The 22504-nt window shown below is 41.9% G+C and overlaps 2 protein-coding genes across 9 annotated transcripts in view; one reads left to right on the top strand and one right to left on the bottom strand.

Moving 5' to 3' along the window:
* Positions 1 to 22504, top strand: part of LOC108133850 (COMM domain-containing protein 4) — a 203038-nt gene that overhangs the window by 68254 nt on the left and 112280 nt on the right. The window lies entirely within an intron of this gene.
* bbg (big bang) overlaps positions 1 to 22504 on the bottom strand; it is a 108507-nt gene that overhangs the window by 769 nt on the left and 85234 nt on the right. For 5 of the 8 annotated variants that reach the window (XM_017253998.3, XM_070279490.1, XM_017253999.3 and 2 more), the window contains 4 exons: positions 887 to 3369; positions 691 to 819; positions 217 to 631; positions 19 to 159 (listed from right to left, as the gene is read on the bottom strand). In XM_017253998.3, the coding sequence (XP_017109487.2) occupies positions 19 to 159; positions 217 to 631; positions 691 to 819; positions 887 to 3369 (3168 nt within the window). Of the gene's footprint in view, positions 1 to 18; positions 160 to 216; positions 632 to 690; positions 820 to 886; positions 3370 to 4693; positions 4769 to 11977; positions 12560 to 22504 lie in introns of those variants that run through there. The other 3 variants (XM_070279492.1, XM_017254003.3, XM_070279493.1) reach the window with 3 other exon arrangements.

Here is a 22504-nt window from a genome sequence, read left to right as displayed (position 1 = left end):
ATGACAAATGACTCTTACCCATGAACACCTTTTTGACAATAAGGGGACGGTTACCCAGTGGCGAGTCGAAACCGCCTTCAATGGAGAAGCCCAGGCCACAGCTGTCCTTGACAATTTCCACGCACCGGGAACCTCCTCCATTGGCCACCGCATCTTCAGCTATAATTAAAGTTTTAAGTTTAAAATTTTCTTAAAGAGAACAACTTCTATGCTCACCTTGTGCCCGTATTTCCGCGGCAATGGCATTCCTCGCCTCCGCCGCCCGCTCCAGCAACTCGCTAGTGCTCAGCTTGGCAGCATCTCCCCGGGACAACTGCCTCCTGGCCCGGATTCCTGCAATCGTTGCCTCCGTATCCTCATCCCTTAGGCTGGCTGGCTGCTGTGGGCTTACGGATCCTGTGCTGGGTGTGGTGGCCACTGGGGACTCGCCCGCTTCGTTGGAGACTATGTCCAGATCCAGGTCCAGGGATCTGGAGGCCTTGTGGTAGTTTCGTTTGCGTTCGTAGTCCAATTCTGTGGGCTTCTCGTTAAGGGAACTGAGCGATCCCAGAGAGGAACGCTTCTTGGTCAGGGACTTTACAACCAGGGACTCGGAACGGGTAACCACTAGCACCACCTCCGGACGGGGGGTCTGGAAAAGGTAAATGATATTAAGATAAGATGTTTATAGATGTAATCATATTTCATTACCTTAAGGACACTAATGGACTCGCGATGCGTCAATCCTCGCATGCTCATGCCGTTAACGGCCAGAATGCGGTCTCCCTTCTTCAGGCGTCCGTCCTTGGCCGCCGGAGTGTTGCTCAGGATTTTGTGGATCTGAAGGACCATAAATAAACCCAGTTAGCATTGGACACACTCTCTAAAAACAAGTACAAATACGAACCGTAATTTCCTTAGCCTCGTAGTCGGATCCTCCGGCCAGGGTGATTCCGATGCTGCTCTCGGGAGTATCCCTCTGCAGGACAATGATGAACGCCTCGGGTGTCTTCAGTGGCGGATCGGCTTCTTCCACGATCTGCTGGACATCCTGGGCGGTGATCAGACTCTGGTTGCTGCCAAGTGAAGAGAAACTGCCGAATTCCGTGGCCGTTTCCTGGGTGGTGCTAACATTCTGGGTAGTGGAGCTGACGCCGGACGAGCTGGAGGCCAGGGAGTCCAGGGAGGAGAAGCGCTCGTGATGAGGCTTCGGGGCAATTTTGTGGATCACCGGCGAGTGGGTTTGGGAAGCGGCGGCACTTCGCTCGAACTTCTCCCGCAGCTCCGCGGTGGTCTGCTGCTTGGGCAGCTCCCGCTTCGGGGATGGAACATGCAGGGGCAGTAGGGGCTTGATGGGCTCCACGGGCTTCAGCTTAGCCTGCTGGGTGGGATCGCCCTTGAAGCTGGCCTTGCGCTCCTCGTCGATGAACATGGCACTGATCTTGGCCGGCGTGTCTGACCTCCGGCTGCTGTCGTCCGTGTCCGATGTGAGCTCCACATAGGCGGCCACATTGATCAGCTTATCCACCACCAGTTGCTGCTTGCCCAGCTGGATTTGCTGGTGCTGCTGCAGCTTGTAGCTGGAGATGGGCTTCATTCGGCGGTTGGCCAAGGAGCAGGCCTCACCGTCGGTGCTGTCGTTGTCCTCCTCCTGGCCGCGGCTCTTGGCACTGCGGCACTTGGCCGAGGCGAGAATGCTCTTACGGCTGGAAAGCACCACAGGCTCCCCGCCACTGCCCACCTGGTTCTTCAGCACCCGTCGGGTCAGGTCCACTGCTGGCGTGCTGCCCAAAGAGCTGCAGCTGGCCTGTGATCCTGCCGAGGATCCCGAGGTCAAAGTGGATGTGTTGGAGCTGGCTATCGAGGTGTTCGTCTCGGAGCTGAGGGTCCTGGTCAGGGCGAACTTCTCTGGGGGAGTGGCCACCCGGGCTGTGGTGGAGAACACCGAATCGGTGTCGCTCTCCTGATCCAGCGGCGGCGGTGGTGGCGGCAAAGTAGCTGTCCTGGGATGCAGTGGTGTCAGCGAAGTCCTTGGTGGCTTGGCCGGCGGCTGGGATAGCTGATGTTCCAGAGGACGCCTCTGACTTGTGGAAAAGATGCTGCGATAGCTGCTGGTCGACCCGCTTCCAGAGCCCAACTGGTTGCTCCTGTTGCCAGCTGTGGTGGTGGAGTTGCTGCTACTGCGGTGGCTCTCGCCCAAGCCACTGTCGGTGCTGTCCTCTCCGCTGGCTGCTTTGACCTGGCTCTTGATTTCCGGGAGATCCAAGATGGGTTCCAGCAACTGAGGCCTCTCGGGAATCACCAGACCCCTCAGTTTCGACAAACTCCTGCGGCGCTGCTCCAGGATATTTGTAATGGCTGCCTTGCGGTGGGCCGCATCTCCTCCCTCGCCGGAGAAACTGATTCTGCGTTCCACACCCGACGCCGAATAGGATCCTCCGTGACTCCTCCTGGGCAGGGAGGCGTAGCTCTGAGGGGGCGTAACCGTGTTCAGAGAGTACATCGAGTCGGCAACATGCAACTGGGGCAACTGCTTGGCCAACTGGTACTGCCGCTGGACATCATTTAGGTTCTCGACGCTCATGGCGCGGGTTTTCAGTGATGGAGCTGCTGAGGAGGAGCAGCTGTCCAGTAGGTTCTCGCTGCTTCGGTTCATGGGTTTCCTCGAGAACGAGGACACTGGAGCTGTGGCCGGAGATGGTGGTATGGCATCCAGTTCGTTGTTTGAGGAGAACATGGCAATCTTGTCGCGCACCGATTTCTCCGACTTCTCATCCTTGCGCCAATCGCTGGGCTTCCTTGGCGGTCCACCGCTCAGAGATCTCTGGTAATCCCGACCAGTAGTAGTCTGGGTCGGGCTAGGAGCCGCCTCCACATTTATGACCAGATCCTGGCGGTACACTTTACGGGGAACTGTGGCCGGGGGACCCGTCTTGGGCAGTGGTGGTGCCGTACTACCCGGCTGGCTGTCAAAGCTCAGCTGGGCTGTGGCGGTGGCTGTGGTGGTGGTGCCTTTGAGGGGGTGGCTGGAGTGCATGATCAGTGGCTCACTAAAGTTGGGCGGAAACTCATGACCATCGGGCGGTAGGCGGGAGTATGTGGGTGGGGAGGCGTAGCTCAGGTAGTCCTGCACCAGAAGCTGTTTCGTGGTGGTGGCCTGGTGAAGGTGGTGCGTGGCTGTCGTCGTGGTGGTAACTCCAACTGCTGTGCTGCTGCTCAGCAGCTCCATTTTGTTGCGATTCTGTGGTGCAACCGCCGTCTCTTCAGCTGCCTTCTTGTTGCTGCTGCTGATTATAGTTGCTGTTGGGATTATAGCTGCTGTTGGGATGATGTTGCTGGTAGCACCAATGTTGCTTTTGTTGCTATGGTGGCTGTTCAGGGTTCCAAGATCTGCAACAGGTTGGGGAGAGAGAAAGGGAAGGTTTCTGGTTAGTCAAACACAAAACACAAGGATCCAACAAAGGGATACAGACAGGGGACTTTGTCAAAAGATTTATAAGTAATAGGAATTGGAGTAGCAAGCTGTTGGATAACCAATAAATAAGGTAGCAAAAATAAGAGAGAGAGAAATATTAAAAATCTATTGAAAAATCCATTTCCACAAATCACAAAAATCATTTAAATAATGGTCAATTAGTTTTCGGGGGAGAGCTCGGTTACAAAACTTAAATAATTATCCGTCCAGCTATTGGGGCAGTGAAACTTTCGCTCACAGCAAGGTACCAAATAGTTGTCATTATGCGATAACCGAAACAAAAGCGAATCTTACGGATGCGATCCCAGCAATTAAAAACCGCAACAATAACATGAAAAATTTGTTAAACTCTGTGGTTGACACAAAACGTTTCTAAAAGAGAAGGTCCCAGAGGCGGAGACAGAGATTTGGCCAAACAAATTATATGCAAAGAAAACAAAAACTAGAAAACGAAAATAGTAACAAAACCAAGGGTTTCCCAAAAAGCGAAAGTAGCTAAAGAATGGCTCGCGCCTCGAGACTCCCTCAAGCGGAGAGTTGACAAAAACCTTTTTTGCAAAAAAAATTCACTTAATTCTGCCGCTTCTCGTTTTCTGGCTATTGGGGTCATTCGGGGGAGTTTCGTTCACCAATTTCTATTTTAATAATTTATGGCTTAGTCCGACAACAAGTTTCTAATGTCAGCCTTTAGTTTTGATCGCTTAAGTGGCTCTAAATCTAAAATTGAATTCGTCAAAATAGGGAATACGGAGAACAGTCAGGGGAGTTCTTTTTTAGACTTGTAACCATTTGCATAATTAATTGAACTGAAAAGTAAAAAAAATGACTAAAACAAAACGAGGCTAAATTTCATTAAAATGGAAAACGCTGCGTGGATTTTTTTTTTGTATCTTTGTATCTTTTTACCTTTTGGCCACACACACACAAAATGTTAATGAACTTTTGCAAATGTAAAGTTCGCGAAAAAAATGTGAGAAGAGTAGCAAAAAATAAAGAATTGTTTAATGAAAAGAAAGGCTACAAAAAATCATGTTTGCATGTGCCGAAACCAACAAAAATAAAAAAAATGATTATGGCCAAAAAATAAACTGAAGAAGTGCGTGAAAAATTGCAAAATGTAAAAGTCAAGGGCCTAAGAAAGAACTTTGACCTTGGCTAAAAATTGGAATAGGCAGATGGGCCCTGAAGGTTGAAAAATTCGTCATGATAATGTTTGTTGAGATTCGCTCTTTCACGTACCATGGATTTTTTTAATCGAAATATTTTCCAAGCCTCGGGTATTTTATTTCTCGAACAGACAACTTCCTTCAGTGCTGGCTTTCAGACAACTGATGGTTTGAAAAAAATGACTTAGCTCATCGAAGTATTTGCTCAATGAGCCATATCGGCGCCGGCTACAATACTACGTACTCCTCCATATGAGTCAGTTCCAAAAACTGCTAAGAAAATACGTCATACGATGACGGAACTACAACCTATCCAAGCACCTGTATTATATCACCTAGTTGCATATATTTCCCATTTAACTCAGCTACCAACAATAACCAGATAACGAATAATAATTGTAATTATTTATCGAACACATCTCTCCAAAAATGGAGTTCATTGTTGTGTTTTTTGAAGCCTAATTAATCAAATTAGGCAAGAAATTTCCTAAATTCCAAGCGATTAATCTTCGCCTACCTGTAATATGAGTGGAGCTGTTGGTATTTTATGGGCCTTTGAATAATTATCCCAAAACTAGTTGCTTATCGAGTGTTAATCGAATCAACTCTACGGACTTGGGTTAAAGGTCTCTCATCTTTGGCATACGATTTTGTAATTTTTATTTGGCCATTTAACCAATGCCATTTACGGCAATTAATTCACACAGTTCTAAATAATATTTTTGTTCATTTTGGTAATTTACAGTTATTTATTCCCTGTCTTTCTATATATATCTTTAATTTTATTTCACATTAGCACCCGCTGGGACGTGATCTGTTGGGGTCTGAGGAGTTGGATTTAATTGTAATATTCGGGGGGTCTCTACCAGCCACAGGGGGTTGTGAATTGCTGGGGATTGTGTGAAAGGTTGTTGATACGGTATTCTTATAATGAGTGTTGCGAATTTTAGATTAGAAAGAACTGAAATTTGTGGAAAGGTAATTTCTTAATGAATTCTTTCAAGGAGTTTATACAAATATTCTTGGAAGTTATGTCAAATTATATATTTTACATAAGTTTCCTTCTCATCTCTTATGATTCAGTATCATTTAATTCATTCTAGTTGATTGTTTTGGCCAATTTGTTGCGATTTCCACCTCAAACCTCTTATTTAATTCACCTGGTCTTTCATCGCAATTGTTTGTGGCATTTCCGTGCCATGAAACATGCCAAAGTGCCGTCTTTAATTAAAAGAGAAGAGAAGACGAAGACTGGCTGCAGAAACGAAAGACAAAGAAGCTGAAGAAGAAGCCGCCGTTCAATGTCAAGATTCTCGGAAAAGCTCAGTGCTCTTCTGGGCTGCACTAAATGCACTTTTTCCACTAATAACTTCCGCTATTCGCTCCCAGCTAACAGCTAACAGCTACTAGCTCCCAGCTCCCAAAGCGCCACCTACAGTTGATAATTATAAATTGCCTGTTTTTCCCGGGCGGAATATTCCCACAGAACCGATGAAAATCCTGTAACAAATTGCTCGCATTTAGCCAACAAAGTGCCGGGGCTTCTCTAGCTTCTTCTTATTTTTCTCTTCCTGCCCCCGGCCCCCTGCCCCTGACATTTCTGGGCCCTTCTGGAGTGCGGTGGGAAAAAATCTGTTCAGGGCGACTTGGCGCGTAACTAAGTAATTGAAATTAATATTTTCTGTTGAATTTTTATGCTTTTCAACAAATCTGAAATTTCTTTAAAATGAAAACAGTTTATCGCCCCTGTCGGTATTCTTTTGACGTGAAAAGAGGAGGTCCGACGAGGAGGGGTTAAAAAATGCGTAGATTGGTAGCCCGCAGAATTTTTTCCACTTGGCCAGCTCCATTCTGCGGTGGCTTCTACTTGGCCATCTTCTCCTTCTACTTCTTGGGCCATTCAATTTTTTTTTCGCTTATCCCCATCGCAATTTTCTGAAGTGCTGAAACAAAAAAAAATTGGATTTCCCAACTAGCGAGCTTCGCATATTTCATTTTAATTATTTTATTAAAGTCTCTCGGACATAATGTGCAATTATTTAAAGTGTTATCGATGCTGAAATGACGGATTGACGGCGCTATCTGAGAGCCTCAGGTGAAAATTATTATCTAATGCCATTTAATGATCTCTCGACTGCAATCCGTTTGCATAATCAAATCCCCATCGCTGATGGACGAATGATTGGTCTTCTGATCCACGATCTTTGCTCGACTTGTGCCAAAAAAATTAAGACTCCATCTGGCCTGAGACTCTGCCAGTACCTGTCCGTATGCTTCTACCTTGGAGTGCTTCATCTTGTCACAGTTGGTTTCGGAAATTGTTCTGTCATAAGAGCAGTCAGCGGTGGCAACAAGGGTTAAGAGGAATGCCGAGTAGCAACAGCTGCTCGGGTTTTGGCCATTTAGATGACGAGCATACGGTTTATTATGCGTAAAATTTACTCAGTTAAGTTATAGACAATTTAAATACCTCTCATTTAAAATAAGAAATAGAACTTACTTGGCTTTAATAAAGCTATTAGCTTGAAAAGTTGCAATGTTGCAGGTTGCAGGTTTTGCAACATTTGCTTTATGATTAAGTAGTCTGAGTATTTTAAGGAAAAAAAAGACTTATTTTTAAAGAATGAATATTTATTCTTCTGAAACTTTAAAGTATTGATATTTAAGTCCCATTATACCCCAAAAGATACCTCTTCCATCTGGTTAGCAGTAGGGCACCCTAAAAAATGCACCAGCCATTTCTTTATTAAATAAAGTCCAACTGCAACTGAGGCATGTGCAACACAGCCCAGAAAAGGAAAAGAAGAAGCAGGAACCGCTGCTCAAGACCCCGGTCCGAGCCTCGTTTTCAGCCCCGCCCTTGCCTCCCCTGCCCTGACTTTCGCACCTTGCTGCCGTTTTGCATTTAATGTGTCATGCTACGATGCAGTTGCTGCTGTGGCTGTTGCTGTTTGCCGTTGCATATGTTGCAGTTGCAACTTGCAACTTCTGCTGCTGCTGCTGTTGTCGTTATGTGGCAAGCGCCAAGTGTTGCAAACAATGAGAGCGATAGAGAGAGCAAGGGAGTTGGAAAAACTGCTCGTATGCAGAGTAGGAAAATGTGTGTGCTGCCAAGAAAAATGTGCGCTTAAATTGCAGCCGTGGGGCTGGAGGTGGGGGCCAGGTGGCAGCGGGAGATGAAGTGTGTGCCGTTGCATAAATATCGAGCTAAAGTGCCACAACATCGGGGCGGTGGCAGCACCGGGGCATTCTCGCTGTCTGAGGTCGGATCACAGCTGCCACACACGATGAGCACGCACACAAAGGCGGCTACAGGGAAAATTCTAATGATTGAACTTTTTTCTAAAAATTCCCACATCCCATTGTAGTGCTATCTGTGAATCGAATTTTTAATGGTTACAGATATAAAGGTGTGTAATTCGAACCATTTTGGAAGATTATTATACTTGAAATTGAAAAACAATGAAAAGCCTAGCCGAGTTAGTATTTTTTTTAAGAAACTAAGTTTATCTTAGGAAGTATCCACTGTCCCCCACACACCTATAGCACACCTTAAGCCGGCGGCAACTCTTTTTCGAGAAGCTCGCGGCAAACTTGACTTAAACGCATTTTTTGTTGTTGTTATTTCTGTTGCCTCATTTCGCCAGGTAAGGTGGCCTCCAGGTGCGTGTAGAGGCGGTGGAGTTTGGGGAAAGTGGCAAAGTGCCAGGAATGTGTGGCAAGAACGTTATGAATTATTTGATAGTTGGGTATATTTCAGATTTGTGCGAAGAAACTATGTTTTGAGAGAAATTTATGCACGACAAGCTTAAAGAAAATAATGGAAAAAGGTAATGGCTAGCAAAGCCCTATTTATGATCAGCTTGAAACAAAATATTCCCTGGAACACTGGTCCCCTAAGCTTGAATTACTGTCCTTAATTATTTATTTAATATCAAGTTGATAATCAGCTGAGCTGAGCTGATGATATTTTCCCACAACTGCAAAAACTGCAACTCGACAGAAAAGCACCAAGAAACATCCGGGCGTATACGTTTCTTAGAAAATAATATTGCCTTTCCCAAGACCTCTCCCCCACACCAAAAAAACTTAATTTCAAAGGAATTATACGATCATCAGGCCAATAAAGAAATGCATTCCCCCATAAATTATTTCTAAGCTTCGGCTTTGGTTTAGTTTTTGGTTTTTAATTTTTGAATCTTTATGTGTATAAGCACATAAATCTCGGTGCAGTTAAAAAGTAATTTAAATAAAACCAAAAGTCGAGGCGAACTCACAGAAGTAGTCCCGAAAAAAAACCTAATTAAAATAATACCAAGAAATTACGGAAGCAACTAATTGGCTTCAGTGGAGATTAGTGGCCTGTTTTTATATAAAGTTTCAGCTTTAATTTTTCGAGTGTGACATTTGTAGACTGGCTAGGCGGCTAGGGGACTTGAGATTTGTGGTGCTTCTTATATAACACATAGACCACATAAAGTCCGGAGCGCGTTTTATGATGATGATGATGAGTACGAGTACTTTTAATAACCGCGTCTTCAGAATGCTTTGAATATGTCAAGAACCGTAGCGGCGGCTTTAAGAACTTTGATCTCCTTTAGCGAGGAATGGAGTTGAGTTAATTTTGTGTGTGTTTTGGCATTCCAGATATGTGGTGGAAATGCAATCGGCACAATTAAATGTTTTGCACACGGCCGGGAGAAGAAGAATGGCCAACATGGGTTAATTACTTGTACCCCAGGAGAAAGGCACGCTCCGCTGCACATTTTAAGTGGAAGTCGAGGCACAAAAGGTTCAAAACTATTAAAAGTGTTTCTGTTTCTGTTTCTCTCTTTCTGGTTCTGTATCTGTATCTTTTTCTGTATCTGAATCTGTATCTTTCTTTGCGTTTCCTCTGGCGGTGGAGTGCACTCGATTGTGGCTTGAACCGAACCTGCCACCTGTCGGGGTTCTGGGCCCTCTGTCTTGCCCTGCCTGCCGTTTTGTCTGGGGTGCGATCTTTATCGGGGCAGGGCCCGTCACCTGAAGCTCGACTCTGAGGATTTCCAAGCGACTGCTTCTCCAGTGAAAAAATTCGTAACGAACTACTAGAAGCCAATGCCGATGCCGAAGCCCAGACCCATGCATTGTTTTCTTATCAATTAAAGCGTGACCTTTGTTGTGGTTTTATCCGAATCACTTTGCCGGAGCGAGGGAATTCGGGTTCCCTTTATGGTCTAATTAGTTGGAGAAATCTCTCGACTCCCCCCAAAAGACTGGCAGACGATGACAGCACTCTACAGGAACGGTGGATCTCGGCCAATAAATTGTACCTTATCGCCTCCGAAAACTAATAATGATTATGACACCATAACAATATCGATTTGGTAATCAAGCGGCAAATATCTGTGAGCTTCAAAGAAGCAACAACCTCTAATTGAGTCAGAAATCATTTTTAGCTCCCCCCAATAATTACCGGGCAGTAAATAATATTAACAATTGAATTTACAACAGTTGGGTTCTTCTTCACTTGCTGTGCAAACACCCAGACACACAGACACACACCTGTCGACAGGTGTCCGAAGAAACAAAATATATACTTTTCGATTTATTCAAGTGTCAGACGTATGGCGATGGCTTTGAATTCGTTTCTTGTCCCCGCAATAAAAGCAGAGTTGTCATTAACCAGAGGGGGAAGTGAGCGGCGGAATCGTAATGGAAATACCGGGCCCGGACTTGTAAATGTATCTGACGGATACCAAAAGTGTCACTCAGAGTCAGTCAGAGCCAACAAGTGTTACATTCGAAGGCGATACGTCCACGGCAAGAATGATAACAACTGGAAAAGTACACAACCAGAACAGAACCGATTGAAACCCAATATGGCCAAAAGGGGAAATCAAAATGAAAATTTCAATTGAAAATGGGAAGTATGAGTATAACTTTGAAGCTCTTTTGAAAAGTGCCTGTCGTTTTTATTCCCACAAAGCCACCACTCTAATTGTCCTTCATTGAAGTTATGCTTTGAAATACCTAAAATATATATATCTGAAGGTATATCATGACGATACCTTTGATGTGACACCGATTCCGTTACGGATCCGTTTTGCTTAACGATTTTAAAATGCCAGGCACAAAGTGGCCCAGAAAAGATATGGATGGCCAATACCAAGAGTCTTATAACACAATCTCAATTGGATCGCTTTTTTGAGGGCTTTGTGGTATTTCCCCCCGAGGCTTCCTTTTCGCCAAATTCTTTTTAATGCGAAATTCGCAGTTTTCGTTGACATTTGCAAATTCTTGTCACAAAAAGCGAAAAATTTGTTTTGAGCGAATTTCAACTATTCGGTTGCGGCCTCTTTTCGGTTTCATTTTTGACTTTATGGCCCGGACTGCTGGAGTTGCATTTAAAAAGAGGCCCGATCCATCTCTCCCCTCCCCTCTATGGTGTATATATAATTTCTTTTTAATGCGAAAAATTGAATGAAAGCTGGTCGACGATGACTGACAGCCAAGTAGCCGGGTTTGGGTTAAGTGTTTATGGTGCATTTGACACAGCAAATTCGCTTGCAAATCGCATCAAATATTTATGTTAATTCGCAGCTCCCCCTCCTTAGCCTGCTTAGCCTTCTCAGCGATTTAAACGAAAGTAGTTCAATTTGCTGGCGAAAATGTTTGTCCATGGCATACAAATTGTGTCTCTTGGAGTGTGCTTTATTACAGAACTTTTACTCGCCACTGAAGGAAATGTGTCACAAATAACCAAGACACTGAACGAAATTGGGGGGAAGATTCAGGTGAGGAGGTGGGATGGCAGGGCAGGAGATCACCGGTCGAATGACAGGGCGAAAATCCGGGCCCAGACCGAGGCCCAGAGCCCACTCGAAGGTGTTTGTTTGGCTTGGCCGGCTAAGTGTGAAAGGTTGTGTTTGTCATCATCACGCTTGCTAACAAAGTAAATTGGAGTAGAAACCAAGTTAGTGGGTTGTCGCTGATGAGGACCAGCAGGGAGGTGGGGGATGTGTAAGCGATTTTCGCATACAAAGGGAAATCGTTTTGGCCAACAATGGAAAGGCCCAGTGATCCAAGGAAGAGTTCAATTGAAGTGAAAATTCAGAGTATGAAATGCTGGTAGTATGAAAACATACTACCAGGAGATTACTTAGTTCACAACACAATCACTTTACTTAAACCTTAATATAAGCAAATCTTTCCACTAATTTCACTTCTTAATCTCATTGGCCATTATTGTATTTAGCCAAGATCGTGCGATTAAGAACTTCCCGGAGTCTTTCCACTCCAACATCGATCTTTCACTGACGGAATTCCCCCATAAGATTTCGAATTGTCTTTCTTGCCATTCATCCCCGCCACTTACTTGCCTTTCTCTCTAGCTGATCCGCTTGGAGCACTTTCGTTTTTGCATCAATTCCACAGGCATATTTAAGAATTTTTGTTAAAATATTTAAACAGTTTGCCTTCTGTAGCTGTAGCTGTAGCTGTTTGCACACGAAGGTTATTTTTCAACTGGCATATTTATGTGGCATACATATATCGGCTTAAAATTCTTTATCTGTCGTTTATTCAACGTCTGGCTATTTAACGGCAATCAGTATTTAATATTTGCAAGATGAAAAAATTTTGTTATGTTAATTTATGTTTTGGATTATGTGCGTTTGAGGGAAATTTCACTTTTGCGGCTCCGGTTGCCAAACTGGCAATCATAAACAATCACGGACAATTTGCATTGCCTGCAATTAATTGTTGCGCTCGAATGCGCGCTCAAAAGTGAAACGGAAATGCCCGAAAATGGAAATCAGAAATCAAAAATCGAAAAATCCAAAAATTCAACAAAAACGAAATGTAAACAGTTTGCAAATTGCTATTAATTTAACGTTCGATTTCGAGCGTTACGTTACATTAATTATTTCGCAACGTGAATGAACTTGGCCAAAATGCCCAGCTGTCCAGCTGCCAGTATTTATTTGCGCGAACAGAACGAAACTCACTTCACGGTCAGTCGACGAAACTTGACGAATGCGTGGGATCGGCTAAGAGATCGGGACACACTATCCCGACTCTATATTATAGCTCTATATAGCGTACGTTGTGATCGCGGCGAACGCTGAAAGCGTACTGATCACAGACTCGAGCTTGAGACTCCAAAAGCCCCTCGACTTCGGCTATAATTTTCGTCTCGTCTTCGGCTCTGCGACTCTTCGGGCGAAGAGAGCTAAACAGCTGATCGGAAGACTGCTCTGCAGCTGCTCTCTCCGCTTGCAATTCTTCTGGGGCTTCTTAATTGTCTGGGCGTCGCGAGATCCGTATCTGGGGGTTTAACTTCATTATGAGGCATGGAGCGGCAGCATGTGGCAGAGCTGCATCTCTCCACTTACAAGCTGATGACAAATTTGTGATAAGAATTTTTGGAAAAATCTGATTTAATTAATTTGAATGGAAAAGGACTGACAGAGGGACCGACTGACAGAGGAAAGTGTAAGATGATACACAGAAAATAAATTGAATCATTTAATGCGTTGGTCTTATAAAATTTCATATTTACCCAAGGATTGACTCTGTTAGCATTGTTCTATCACAATTTTGACTCTAAATTTTAGAGGAATAAAATATTGTCCTCGTTTTTATAGATTTCTATATTTAATTGATGACCAGACTTGGCGGCATTTTCAAAGCTTTATTTACGTGTGGAAAAATTGTTTTAAAAAAAGGCAATCGGGAAGAAATATTCGCATATTTGCTCTTCTTTCCCATATTTAAATTAATTTACGACTCAAATGTACTTGTTCCTTTGTCTATGCAGCGGTTGAGTCAATTGATTTGTTTTCTGGAAAAGGGGTTTGTCAGCCAGAGTGGCAGTAACCTTCAAAGAATCAGAACGAGTCACATATCGGATTGCAATCCGATGAGACTACAATGGAGATTAGACAATATAGTGTGGGAATTATCTATCCCTTTTGGCATTTTCCCTGATTATTGTTAACCTTGAAAGTAAAAACATAGACAACTTCACGTAACTCGGTCGAAAATTAATCGATTTGGGCAAAATCTTTCCACGCTTCTTTGAAGCACTCCCCATCGTATTATTTCGGTTACCTAATCCCACGAATTCTGGCAATTATCAATCCTTATAGCTAGTTATAACACACGTTTCTTCCCTCCACTGGCCACTTCCCATTCTGGCCACTTTTTATTGCCCAAATCGAGACAGACAATTGCCAAAAACTTTTAATTCCAATCGAAGTTCGTGTGGTTTTTATTTTTCTCGCCGCCCCTCTCGAGCCACGAAATTCTAGATATTGTTTAAATTGGCTGACCCAACGTACTTTAAGTGCCAAAAAGAACAACAGAATGGAAATAAAAAGCAGCTCCAATTGCCTTTCGAGGTGTTTCATGTTGTTTTGGACACGCTCCACGCTCTCTTTGGCAGTGGTAATTTTTAATTTGATGATTAATCGATAACCGTCGGCGACTTCGGGCCATTGTACTGAACCGAAGAAACTGGGGGAACCAAAAATCAAAGTCGAGCCCAGTCCAGCCAACCTCAGACCCGTGGTGATTGCATGTGATTAGAATTTTTAATAAGCCATCTCCAAAGTATCGGGCTCAAGCTCTAGAGATTTTCAAGAGCCTCACTCTGCCCACACAACATTCTCGGATAAAGATCTCTTTAGGCATTTCGGATCACTCAATGGTGATGGCGATGGTGTGATGGGGAGACGCTGCTGTGATGATCATGAATATGATGCTCGGTTGGGGGCAAATGTTTTCACCCGCAATAGGAAACAAGAAAAACCGAAAGTGCAGGGAAACTTTCACTTGAGTTCCTATACAGAATATTGCATAATGCTCCACGACCTTTGGCTAATCATCAAAAGCAGTACTACTTTCTTTCCCAACCATGAGAAAAAATGCATCGTTTCTCGCCTAGAGAATTCTACCATTTCGAATTGTCATTTATCATTGAAGTTTTTGGAATTTTTTCCTCAAACTTTGGCTTATGTTTTCCATTTGGATTTTGTGATTGACGCCTTAAACAGAAACCAAATGTGGTCTCCTCCTCCTTCCCAAAAAAAATATGAGTTTTTTCTCATCACTTAAGTTATGTATTGCCTAATGAATCAAATGTGTAAAAATGCAAAGCAGCTGCAAAAAATCTTTCCGCATCCCTCAGTAGACCTTGGGCCCAATTATATGCTTCCCTTTCGATATAAAAAAATCTGGCGCCACAGCAATGGCTGGCAAAACAAATCAATCAAATATGGCAAACATTGTAAAATGTGTCGCATGGCCCCTACATAACCCTGGTTCAATTTTTTTGCTGCCTCCCAGAAGCTGGGGCGCCAATCTATTGCGAATAAAATGCAAATTGCGTCAAGCGTTTAGTCGGCAAAACTTGAAAGGCAGAAATCATTTTTGACATGCGACATCATGGGAGGAACCAATTTACATTAACATGGGGTTGGCCAAATTTCTTGTGAAACTTGTCAAAATATATTATCCAAGCTTGAATGCTAAAGTTCAGATTGCAGTTTCATGGAGTTAAACTAGTGGCTAATTTTTGTAGTGCTATAGTTTCTAATATTTTTAGAGCATCCCATAAGTTGGCTATTGAATTTCCCCTCACAAGTGTGATTTTATTTGCATTCTCAGGCCCCAATCTTTAAAACAAAGTGGGACAAGAGAGCGTACTGGTTAAAAAAAAATGGTCGCACAATGAGCACATTAACCCCATAAAGCCCCGCACTAACAATGCTGCACTTGACAGTTGCATTCGAATTTATGGTTTTGATATTTAAATAAAATAAACCCAAATACGGAATTTCCAACACAGCCGACACGAAAAACTTTACAAATTTCGGTTCATTAGGAGTGCGGGTTCCGGTGGGAGTTATGCGTTGTCTTAACCATCAAATGGTGGAACTTTAATGGATTAGATTCAGGCCATTCGACCTCCATGATAATCTTCAGTTTGTTTTCCTACTAATAAACATAAATACCCCGCAATAGATCCATAAACATCAATTGAAAAACACTAAAAATCGTTGTACCATAAAAGCACAAGGTTTACGAGGATCTTTGTTCGCAAAAAGAGACATTAAAGTTGTAGAAATATTAATAAATTCTGCAGACAAAAGCCGACATAAATTTCAATCAGTTGGCGCAACTAATAAAATATGGCATTTAAAACAATTAGATTCAATTTTTTTTTTCAAATAGCCCAAAGGAGCGAGAACACAATCACAAGTATATCGACTGTATAAAAAGCCATAAACATAAATTAGCAAAACAATAATTTTACTCTTTAAAAGAGTGCTTTAAGTATTTCCTAAGGCTGGCTAATAATGGTAAAACAATATAATGTACATTTAATTATTTACCATAAATACATAGTCTCAGTAGCTGAGATTTCCTTCAAACAATTATATGTGTTTTAGGGAATTCCCCTTCAGAATGTGACCTTTAAAGTGCCGATAGCTATTAGACCAAGTTCACATGCCTCCGATTCTGGTCAGACTATCATGTATTAGAAAGTAAACAAAACTGAAATGGCAATTGGTTTTTGGATTTTGGGGCTAAAAAAAGAGGAGGGCGTGGTCTTGGCGAGGACACACCTAAAAAATATCAACAGATTGGAGTTGTTAGGGCCTCTATTTTGGGCTGGGTTTTTTTTTGTTTCTGTGGCGGGGACCTTTTTGGCCAATTCTTTTTGGCCAACAAGTGGCATTTGTTGTTGTTGTTGCTTTCGGCATTACTGCTGCTCAGTTTTGATTGTACGAGTATTTTTGGTTTTAATTAATTTGACTTGTCTGCGGGGGTTTTAATGCTTCCCCCTCGACTTGTTTTTATTTTCTTTAATTAGACTGATCGTGTTTCTTTTGAATTGATTTTGATGCATTTGACATTTTACCAGAGCAGAGATTGGGAGCACATTTCATTGGGGGATTGACGCAGTTGGGATCGGCTGCTTACAACTATCAAACAGAAATAATCAGACTAAAAATAACACTATTAATCACGAGGTAAATAAATTTATAAAACAGTATTAATCTCCCACGTCATGGTAGAAAAAACTGGACATAGTTTTCGCAACAAATTCTGATAATCAAATATTTATCAATCAGGAGAAAAAAAGGCTTGATTAATAAAGCAATAAAATATGCACAGCTTTGACCACAAGAATTTCATTAAAATAAATCATTTAATTATTAAAAGCGGCAAGAAAATCGTGCCACATTCCGCTAAATATATTAATGAACATATTTAATGTGGTTCAAAAGCAAACAATTGAAGTGGATAATTTGTCTGGCATGGTGGAAGGCTAAAAAAACTCCCTTACTGATTAAAAGCAATTATTTTATTAATAATAATTCAGTTTTTAATTTGGCGGGTGCATGGTGGGAGTTATGATTTGAATCGTTTACCGAGAATTTCTTCTCATTCGGTTCACTTTTCAATTATCTAAATTAAAAAATTCCTTTGCCATGTTTCTCTCACTTCATTTATTTTATATTATTGTGCAGTTTTTGTGTTGATTGTTGTTTGCTAATTTGTTACACTACAGACACACACATTTCATGGCAGCCTGATTGCTTTTGCCGTTTCCATTTGGCAAGGTCGCTGGCAGAGATGCAGAGATACAGATACACCCGCGAGATACACTCGCAGTCTGGGAACTCTGTTGACAAATGAGCTTGTCGCAAGTGGCAAGTGGAAGTTGTTCCGATAGCTCTGGTATTTTATCAATGGATCGTTATCGTTCGCAGGTTCAGTTTGCTCTTTTTTTTCCAAAGACCTTGGAGGAGGATTTGTCATCAGCTTTTGTGATGAAATTTAATTGACATTCAGTCAGGGTTAATGTCAAAAATGTATACCTATTAGAGGCGATTCATGATTATTTCTTCGAGATCTGATTTAACTTGTATTATATATTTTAGAGCTTGGAAAATCCTCTATAATTGAGTGATATTAGTTGACTTCTTTCAGACAAATGTGTGGCAATACTTTTGATTCATTCCACCCCATAAATGCAAATGCACCATGATAAACTTTTTATTTACTTGTCACTCAACTGGGATCGTGATTAAAGGTGCGAAAAGGTGAAGTTGAATATACAAAGTAATAAAAATCGAGATTTGCATTTAAATCAAAGCCGAAGCGAAGCCACACACAGAGCTGTGGCATAGGGTCTCAACCTCAGGCCATCGTCAGATCGGCGGTTCATAATTTATACTAAGGCCTATTTTCTAAGCGCCAATACTGCACTCATACTGGGAAATAAATCATAGTTTCCATAAAAACTGCATAATTCACTGAAATGTCATGTTTCGAATGCCGCGGATCCTGTTAAGGTGGTAAAAACGGTTTGGAATAAAGTGAAAAAAATTGGTAGCCCTCTCAGAGGTCTCTCCATGTCACTCAAAATAAAACTAAAAAATCACTAAAATATAAAAAACGATTCGAATCAGGGGGAAGCAGTGGGAAGTGGGTGATGCTAATGCAGGAAAATTTTCACTGGGACTTTGGCGGGTCACGATTTATCATCATTTGACAAAAAGGGAACAGAGCGGTAAACGGTATTTTTCAGCTAGCCTAGCTAGTTGGTTTTCCCAATTTTCCTTTGTTGGCTGTTGGGCTCTTGGCTGCTACTCGGGGCGGTCTTTCTTAAACAAAATGCAAAGGGAATCAGAGCCAGGGAAACTCTCTTGTAGCTGCTGACACTTAACGTGTCATTTGAACATTTTATTAGACTTGGCAATGAACTTTTGAACCAGAGGGGTAGAGGTTTAAACCGAAACACTAACATGATGGCGGGTGGCTAAACAAAAACCCGAAAAAAACACAAGACTTGTAGTCTTAACTTTCACATTGACATCTGCTGGAAGAACAGAAGAGTTGTGGGAAAACTTACTAGCTCACAAACGATAGAATGTGACCAAGAAAAATCCTTTGAATCATTTATCAAGAGAAACCACAAGCTTGTATAATTTTTTGTGCCAACTGGGCGTATGAAACCACTTCAAAAGCTCAAATAACCTTTATTTAAATGCACTTTTATCCCCTCTCGAGATCTTCGCTTGCCAGTAGCTCTCCAGGCCAATCAGTAGCCAATAGATACACCCACTACCACTGGGCAGAAACAAACAAACAAAATATAAAGATCACCCACACTCGGTGAGAACTCGAAACATGGCCCGTTTAGGCCATTTATCAGACAAACGTTTACATTTCTATTTCAAATGTTTTTAAATGTTAGACTGAATGCTCATTTTACACAGAAAAAAAACAGGAAAAAGGAAGCTACTGACTTTTTTCAATTATTATATATTTAATAGTTAAAGCCAATCATAGCTAGTTTCAAGATTTATTTGAATTTAATTTAATTAAATTCCATTTTCTCTCTGTGCACAAAATTCCACCTACAATTTATTGAGGCCAGAAAACATTTCTCAATGTTCGACGATGTTCGCTGGGTATCTTGGCCTTTTTCGAGGCTCTCCACTCGAATCGAAATAAATCTTATCAAATTAAGTCGAGACAACAACCGGGGAGCTGTAAAGTCGTAGGCGTGAGTTAGTCGCACCAAATCGAACTACATGGCTAGAAAGAGATAGTGGAACAGGGCGCGAAAGAGAGGGGGCTAAAGGGTGGAAGAGTGGGCGTTCATCCGAGGGCTTGTCGAGGTTTGTTTTTGTGGTTTTTTTCTTCTTTGTTAACTGGGCTTGGGTCTCATTTTGGGATTGGGCAATTGACTTGACCAACTTAAATGTGTTCCCTTGCCAAAAGACAGAAAATAAAACACGAAAAAATTGGGCAAATTAATTAAGCCATTTCAACAATTTTGCTTTGCACATGAAATTGCTGGCAAATTAAATTGTTTAAATTTAATTTTCGTTGACGGAACCGAAAAGTATTTTCAGGAAGAAGGTTGCCAAATACCTTACGCTATTTATCTAACAATTCGATTCACGTTTTGTCGTTATGGAAAATAAATAAATAAATATATGTACGAATACTTCTTCTTTTTTTGATCAGGAAGCCAGAGGAAAGGGCTCCAGACATCGTCACATCTCCAATTACAGTGGTCCACATACCAAGCGGCTCACCAAAATACAATAAAAAAAAAAGTGAGGAAAAAAATGTGGAGAAATAATAACCGTCTCGCCGCCAGAGTCGGACAAAAAAAAAATAAAGTTTATGAAAAATATATAAAAGAAAAGAAAAAGTATTGCCCTGCGGCTGGCAAAAATATTTGACAACAACAGCTCCACGGCACAGACTGCCGCTGATCGATCAAATTTCGTCTGCGGGGCAATCAATGGGAGATCATACGGAACGAGGAGTTTAAGTTAATGGGTTAAGAGTTATTTTGGTCAAATTTGTGACACACTTTGTGTTGACACGAATTTTTTGTTAACCATCGGATTTCACTGCTTTTGTGACACTCGCATTTTTTGATGATGAGAAGTTTTTGGCAAAAAAAAAAAAAGAGTCTGAAAATTATAGTTCCAGTAGTAAAATTGTGAGCTTATTAAAAGCCAATCTTGTTATTTAAAGCCAGCTAATTTCAGGTGTCTCTTTCATAATCGCCACCTAATCGTGCATTCATTGGTTTTCGTAGATCTGACACTGAATGCAGCCAACCCCATGGATAACTTTCTCGATCCCAATAGCAGACAAAACAATTGCAGCCAATTAATTTGTCATAACCGAAAAATCGCCTCAAATCGTTTCTTTCTTCACAATTATGTTGTTAGAGCTCGCCCCGAAAAAAGATATCGAGCGAGTGATAACTATGCAAACCGCCACAGTCCCCACCTTCTCAAAAAGGCACCCACAATGCTCAGATGTCCAACAATTATAAATAACAACAGAAATTATAATGCACAGAGTCTTCAAATCGAATCGAAATGAAAAAAAACCGAAAACGAGATACCAAACGAAATGCAACAATTGCAGGGGCCGCCAACTTCAACAGCAGCTTCAGGTTCGAAGTCGGATTCGAATCGGAGCTCCGAAGAGCAAATTGCATAATTATTGCTACAAATGAAGCTGAGAAAGTGGTACCGTTTGAATCGTGATAAAGCGATAATTTTCCCCCTCGCCACCCATCGAAAGAGCCATCGAAAATGCATTTCACTTTCAGGTTGGCAAACAAAACAAAACCGACTGTATTATTATGAAATCTCGAATGGAAAAAAAATCTGTTGGAAAAAAGTAAGGAAAACAACAAAAGTCGCCCACGCGAAAACAGCTATAAATTCAAAGATGCAATTGCAAAAAACAAAAAAGTATCTTAGCTTTGGTTTCTGACTTTGATTTCTTTCTCTTGATCCCTCCCCCCAAGACCGGGTAGTTTCAAGACCGAGTTCAAAGTTGGCGATTCATTTAAATCATTTTATTTTCACTGCGGTTATGTCTTCTTCGTTTCGGCATGGCGGGGCTTTTATTGCATTTTCATGCAGCAACCAGAAAAGTAGGAAACAAATGAGGAAAGTGATACGAACACGAGTTTTGTGGCTACTCATCCTCATAAATGGCCTTTTCATTTTCATCGCAAATGTGGCTAATCATGGTAGGAGTTGCTGGGCTGTCGGAAGCTCGTTTGCGGATTTGACAAGCTTTGGGGCAATGAAAGGTAACATGCACAGCACCTCAGGGCTAATTAAAACATATGACACGCCCACCCAAAATCGGGGGAGGAAGTCCACCAAACGTAACAGCTTACTTAACAGGAATGGATGGTATGTCCACCTCCCTTCAGATTCAAGTTGTAATTTGCATAGCTATTGTGGACTCTACAGGATATACTTTTCATATTATTAAATATCTGCTTCATTTTAAAAGACAAAAGCCAGCTGGTTTCCTTATTTCATTCACAACAATGTTAAAAAAAATCAAACAACTGATTAAGCAGAAAAAGAACATTAACAAGCAGCTCTTAAAAATCGGTTTAAATAATTCCATATTAATTTGTCTGTCTGATGCAATGGGTAATTATTACTTTTTCTGTGTGCAAGCATTTTTACAGTAGCTGCATACTCATGAAAGGAAATTTGCCATGGCAATTGTATTTTTTTGCTGTTTATATATTTTTTGTTTTTATTTCGGCTACTGTTTAAAAGCCGCGGGACATTTCTGAAGTAAAAAAGCGAAAAAAGTGTGTTAATCCCGCCCAACGGTTATTGAGGCAACCCAGTTAAAAAGTCTCCTCAGTCTCCCACTCCCAAGTCTTTTTTTTATTCCCCATTGCCTTTGGCTGGGATTAAGTTTCATTATTTTCAACTTAATTATTTTACAAGCATAAATTAAAAAGCAGTAAAAAAACTGTTTAAATCTGGTGGTTTTGTTGCCTTAGCTGTTGACAGCTGCACTCTTATCTGGAAAATTACCCACAAGGCATCGCAGCTTGGAAAAATCTTCACGGAAATTAATAGAAAATATTTTTACTTTACACCAAGGGCTTAGCTGCCATAAACACTAAGAAAAATGATGTGATCTAATAAATCATCTATATAGGATTTTTTGTGCCTATTTTTCTCAGTGCACATCCAGGTTGAAAGCTGGCGAGTGGGTGCTCGAATCTCTGGCATCTATAAATAGACTGCGATTGCTATTTACGTGCATGTGTCCATGCAGGTTCCTTGGAAAAATGTTGTCTAGGACAAGTTGCAAGAGCCCTCAAAGCTGTGTGGGTGGGGAGAGGGTTGGGGGCTGGGCTGGGGAAGAACTTAAGAGCCTCGAGATGATCGAAGAAGAGGGGGAAGAATTCGATCCCATGCATCATAGACAGATGCTGTTAAATTGATAGCGTGCACTCTTCGTTTTCTGCTGTGTTTTTTGTTGCATGTCTTGACGGCTTTTATTTTATTTTTAAGTTGGCAAA

This window comes from Drosophila bipectinata, chromosome 3L (assembly GCF_030179905.1).
Source record: "Drosophila bipectinata strain 14024-0381.07 chromosome 3L, DbipHiC1v2, whole genome shotgun sequence".
In the NCBI taxonomy this organism is placed as follows: Eukaryota; Metazoa; Arthropoda; class Insecta; order Diptera; family Drosophilidae; genus Drosophila; species Drosophila bipectinata.
This window is presented reverse-complemented; position numbering and strand designations above follow the sequence as displayed.